Here is a 5,551-nt window from a genome sequence, read left to right as displayed (position 1 = left end):
AATCAAGGAGGGGGCCTAAGGGTACATCTTTCACCATCTTACAATGCTGTGATTGCAGCCATTCCCCAACTCTCTGTGAATGGTACTCATGGCCATTGACCAGTGGTCTTCGATCAGTGGGCCTTGATCAGTGGTTGTTGATCAATGGTCATGAGAATTTGCATAATTATGATGAAGGTGACCGCCCAGCCCATTGTTCCCTCAGTGGGCTGGTTTCAGTCATTATGCAATGTACTGTTTATAAGACTGGGGAAACCTGCAGTCAGCTGAGACTGAAGAAGTCACTTGGATGAGTGACGAAATGTTTCTCCCACTGAAAACGCTACGTCTTGATGAACAGAATCAGAATCAACTTTTTGGGGGGTCAGTAGAAATACCTATCATCTGCCAGAGAATAATCGTACTTACTTTTGGACAAAAGGTTTTTCTCAGAGGGTGAGAGTTGAGCAGTGAGCGAGTTGTGCAGCCCTGTGAAAACATAACATTACTATGCAAATTATTTTTGTGTGTATAATATTGACAGAATTTATTTCTCACTTACCTGCAGCTTTGACAGCATCAGTGAGCGGATTCTTTATCTCCTTTTGTTTTGGGTTTTGTTGATCTCCTGATAAAGTTTCTGTTGTGTCCTCAAAAGCTTCGTAGCTCACATGTTCTCCATTGTTTTGCGTCATAATTTCACCCAAATGTGTTAACAGCTCTGGAAGTTCAATGTTGCTTCTCTTCAAGTATCTGCATTTACATTGTTTGATCATTTCATTTAATGCAGAACCTTTCATGAAATCTTCCACAGAATCCGAGCTCTTCTCTTTGGGTGCTGAGATCAGTATCAGTGAATGATCAAATGATCGATCACTGTAACCTTGAAGCACTCGGCAGAGCCTCTTTTTTTGTTCTTTTGTAATGTTTTCAGGCTGTACAAGTAGCAGGAACACATGAGGTCCAGGAGCAGAGAGTTTTGCAAACTCTTGAATAAACTCTGTCAACTCATGTTGGGAGGTTTCAAGCGGAGGCAGATAGAGGGTGTTGATGACAACAATTTTTTTGTCATCCAATGGTCCACTGATCCTCACACAGCATTTAGGCTTACTGCTGAACACGGTTTCTCCCAGTAAGAGATTTCCCACATCTCTCTTCTCAGTCCAGTTGTTCCCCAGCAGAACAACCCTCAGCTCAGACACTGTGGGAAACAGATTTAGAAAAGGCAGCTGAACACAGACATGCAGCATACAGAAGAATGATTCCTTTTGTTTCAGTGAGGTTTAAATCCCGAGGTTTTAGTTCTAAATTTACATATATTTTAACTTCAGGCTAACCCAGTTCAGTCTGACTCACTGTTTTGTGGCAGGACTTCAGAGCTGCTTCCTGTATGGGGATGCAGATCTTCTGTGATGTAAAGAGACAGAAAGGTCGGTAGAAGAGAACGGACAATGGATGGACTCAAATGATTTTTTTAAAACAGGACTGAGAATAAACGTAAAAAAACGAAGATGTTAATAAAGCCACATGATACATTTCTTAAGGAATTTAAATTATTATGTGACAAAAACTGTCCAAACAAACAATTTACTGGTAAAGATGTGAATGTCAAAAGGATTGTAAAGTCCTTATCTGTATATAATCTGCTCTTATTGCACTTAAGGCTCTTGCACTTCTGATTGGATGCAAACTGAAGATAGTAAGAAGATAGTAAAATAATATTAAAGGTACATGGTGTATATTAAACAACATAATTAGAAACCACCCAAAATAGAGTAATTATCTATATTTTACTGACAATGCAAGATTATCAGTAACATGAATCATATTATTGGTCCCCAGGCTTTGAATTTTTGTATGTTGAGTAGTTCCCAGCTACTTGTAAGATATAACCTTTCAGGAAGCCTGTTTGTAGTTTGCTTATTTATTGAAGTCTTGCATTTTCGGTTATCCTTATGGTTTATTTTATGTATTTTTTTGCTAAGCAGCATTTAGTTTATAGGTTATTGACTTTTATCCTGCATTTTTAAGTTTTGTTTATCTCATGTTTTTTTATAGGTTCTTTTAGTTAATTGTATAGCCTTGTTATTTGAGTCTGGTTTTTTGTATATTCCACTGTGTGTAGACGCTTCAATTCTTGTGGATTTTAGTAATCACTATGGTTTGATTTAGTTAGTTTGGTTTTGTATTCCTTTGTGTTTAGAAATGAATAAAACAAATTAATATTTTTCTATAATTAAATTATTGGTAAATTTCAACATGACAAAATTCAATGGAATTTGGTAATTGTGTCATGGTGCTGGGTCGTTGACCCAGCGTTTTGTGTTTTATGATTATTTTCCTCTGTTCTAGTTATTCTGATTTTGGTATTCTGTGTCCTCCCCCCTTGTGTCCGGTTCGTGTTCTAGATTTCCTGTTTTATTCTGAAGGTCTCTGTCTGTTGTCATTGTGTTCAGCTTGTGTCCTTCAATCATGTGTATTCGGATCAGCTGTTCTTCCCTCCTGTGTGTGATTACCCGATTACCTTGTGTGTGTGTGTATACATAGTGGGTGTCGGTCTGTGTTCGTTGTCAGCTCGTCTGTGTTCATCTGTGTATCTCTGCGTTCTATGGTGTTTCGTTCCTGTCTCTGCGTCTCTCTGCCCCGCACCCCTTTTGTATGCTCTCAGGTTTGTCATTTAGTTCTCCCAGTTTAGGTTTCTTCAGTTGTTTTGTCATGCCTCACTGCCTGTTTTTGCCACTCCACCACTTGTAAATAAACGTCACTCGAATCATCAGTCACTGCCGCATTTTGGGTCCTCCTTTTCCTCCAACACCACACGGCTCACCCCGCCAGCCGTGACAGTACGAGCCGACCAGACATGGACCCAGCGGCATCCGCACCTCCTGAGGAGCTTCGGGAGGAACTAGTTTACTCTGTTTCGAGGTTGGTCAACCTGTGGCTCGAACGTGAGGGAGAGGAATTTCACTGCGCTGTAGAAGCCAGGCTACAGCAGTTAATTTCTGCTCACCCCTGGCTACTGGACTCTCTTCACCCACTCGCACAGGACTTCATTCTGAAAGAACTGCACCTTCACCCTCCAGCCGCTACAGCTTCCTGACCCAGCCCGGCGGTGAATGTTTTGCACTGCCCGCCGGGGAATCTGCGGCCCGGCCCGCCGGATGTGGAATTACCCGGCCGGTCTGAGCTATCTCCGAGAAGGAAGCGACGTTTACGCCGCCGACGCCCATCGCCACAGGGCCCAGAGAGTTCTGAGTTGCCGGCTGTGGTGAGTGGAAAAGACACTCTTTTTGTTTCGCCAGACCTTGTGAATGTTTATACCGAGGCTGTGTTTTTTGAGTCAGCTGCCCAGCCAGAAGCCCAGCCGTCACCTCCACCCCATTCAGCCTCACTACCCATAGCTCAGTTACAGTCACAGCCAGACTTACTACAAACTATGTTACAGTCCATAGCCTAGTCAATAGCTCAGTTAGTAGAGGAATCATCAGCCTTACTGTCAGCTCAGTCTCCAACTTCACCACCATTATTTTCCCAACCTTTTCTTCAGTCGCCCTCAGCTCAGCCACCTATTCAGCCATCATCTTCACCTACTCCTCCGGTACAGCAAGCTATGTCTATTCAACCCATAAAGAACTGTTCTACAACCTCTAATCCTAAGCAGAGAGACAAACCGCACAATATTGTAACCAGTCCTCAAAAGCTGGCCATTTCAGAGACTGTGATGCACTCCAGGGCCTCCCCAGAGGCTGAGTTTCAGCCCTCAGCCCACTCTGGACCCCTGGAGGCTAAGAACCCAGCTGAGGACTGCACCTGGCTGTTGCTGCCTGAGCAGGGTCAGTGCTCTGCGCAGCTGCAGTCAGCCATGTGTGTGCTTGTTTTTTTTGTTTGGTTTTGGTCCCTCTGTCCTGGACCCCCCCGCTGCCCGCCCTGGGTTGGTCATCTGTTTTTGTTTTGGGCTGTCTGGAGCCAGCCCTTGGAGGGGGGGTACTGTCATGGTGCTGGGTCGTTGACCGAGCGTTTTGTGTTTTATGATTATTTTCCTCTGTTCTAGTTATTCTGATTTTGGTTGTCTGTGTCCTCCCCCCTTGTGTCCGGTTCGTGTTCTAGATTTCCTGTTTTATTCTGAAGGTCTCTGTCTGTTGTCATTGTGTTCAGCTTGTGTCCTTCAATCATGTGTATTCGGATCAGCTGTTCTTCCCTCCTGTGTGTGATTACCCGATTACCGTGTGTGTGTGTGTGTGTATATATAGTGGGTGTCGGTCTGTGTTCGTTGTCAGCTCGTCTGTGTATCTCTGCGTTCTATGGTGTTTCGTTCCTGTCTCTCTGCCCCGCACCCCTTTTGTATGCTCTCAGGTTTGTCATTTAGTTCTCCCAGTTCAGGTTTCTTCAGTTGTTTTGTCATGCCTCTCTGCCTGTTTTTGCCACTCCACCACTTGTAAATAAACGTCACTCGAATCATCAGTCACTGCCACATTTTGGGTCCTCCTTTTCCTCCAACACCACACGCTAGCCGTGACAAATCGTAAGATTAAAAATCTAATTCAGATACAAATATGCACCAGGGTGCTTTTCAACAGGAAGAGGAAGTGAAAAGATACTGCAGTGAGAGCACCACTGATCAGGATGGAACTGCAAGAGAACCTCAAACTAAAAGGAAAAGCCCACAGACAGACTTTCAACACTGTGTGCACTGTTTATCAACTGAAGGATAGACTAGATTAAAAAAAATCAATCAATCAATCTGTCATATAACTGAATAAACAAGTTGTAATCAGTGTTGGGTGTAACGCGTCACACAGTAATGTTCCTGTAATTAAATTACTTTTCCACTGAAAAAGTAGAGTAACTGATTACTGTTCATTTTTAGGTATTTTAATTACAGTTACTTACAATGTACTTGCGTTACATTGTAAAATAATTAAACTCGCAGAATATCATTATTTAATTTCAATAATTTATCTTCTAAAGGTAAAAGTAAACTCTGCCGCTTTAACATTGCTGTAGTGCAGATACACGTCATTTCGCACCAGTGTGCTGCATAGTCGTATTCTAAAGCGGAAGATGTCGGGCACGGCTGAAGCGAGTGGCTGTTTTCTGAAATGGACATATTCCCGTCTCTTCACTTTTTTGAAACAAGCAGACAAGAACATTACAGTAATATGTAAAAACTATCGGCTGCTGTTAATAGCAGGAGTAATCTACTGAAGCGCCTGACACGAGAGCATAGACGAACACTTCTGAGTGATCCTTGTTCATCATCCATGGATAACACCGCGCAACTCCTGCTAAGCAGGCAAAACCTGATTTTACTTCAGCACCACAGAAAGCGTCTGAAGGTGAGCTTAAAAAAAATGATTGCAGGCTACATTGTGGAAGAGATGCTACCGCTGCGTACTGTAGAGTCTCCGTCTTTAAAAAACGTATTTATTATTTAAAGAGTTTAATTTCTATCGTTTGCCCACTCAAGGTTTATAGGGATTTTAAGAAGTATTTTACGATGGCTGGGAAGTGCAAATTGCAACAAATTAAAAACCCGCAACAAATTACAAAAACCCACAACAAATTACAAAAA

At 42.6% G+C, this 5,551-nt stretch overlaps 1 protein-coding gene across 1 annotated transcript in view; it reads right to left on the bottom strand.

The window, feature by feature from the left end:
* Positions 1-294: 294 nt before the first annotated feature.
* Positions 295-5,551, bottom strand: part of LOC120731538 (GTPase IMAP family member 2-like) — a 30,518-nt gene continuing 25,261 nt past the window's right edge. The window contains exons 3-5 of the mRNA XM_040028596.1: positions 1,336-1,386; positions 542-1,180; positions 295-468 (exon numbers count right to left, since the gene is read on the bottom strand). Coding sequence (XP_039884530.1) covers positions 365-468; positions 542-1,180; positions 1,336-1,386 — 794 coding nt within the window. The 3' untranslated portion in view covers positions 295-364. The remainder of the gene's footprint in view (positions 469-541; positions 1,181-1,335; positions 1,387-5,551) is intronic.

This window comes from Simochromis diagramma, unplaced genomic scaffold, assembly GCF_900408965.1.
Source record: "Simochromis diagramma unplaced genomic scaffold, fSimDia1.1 OVJJ01000483.1, whole genome shotgun sequence".
NCBI lineage: Eukaryota > Metazoa > Chordata > Actinopteri > Cichliformes > Cichlidae > Simochromis > Simochromis diagramma.
This window is presented reverse-complemented; position numbering and strand designations above follow the sequence as displayed.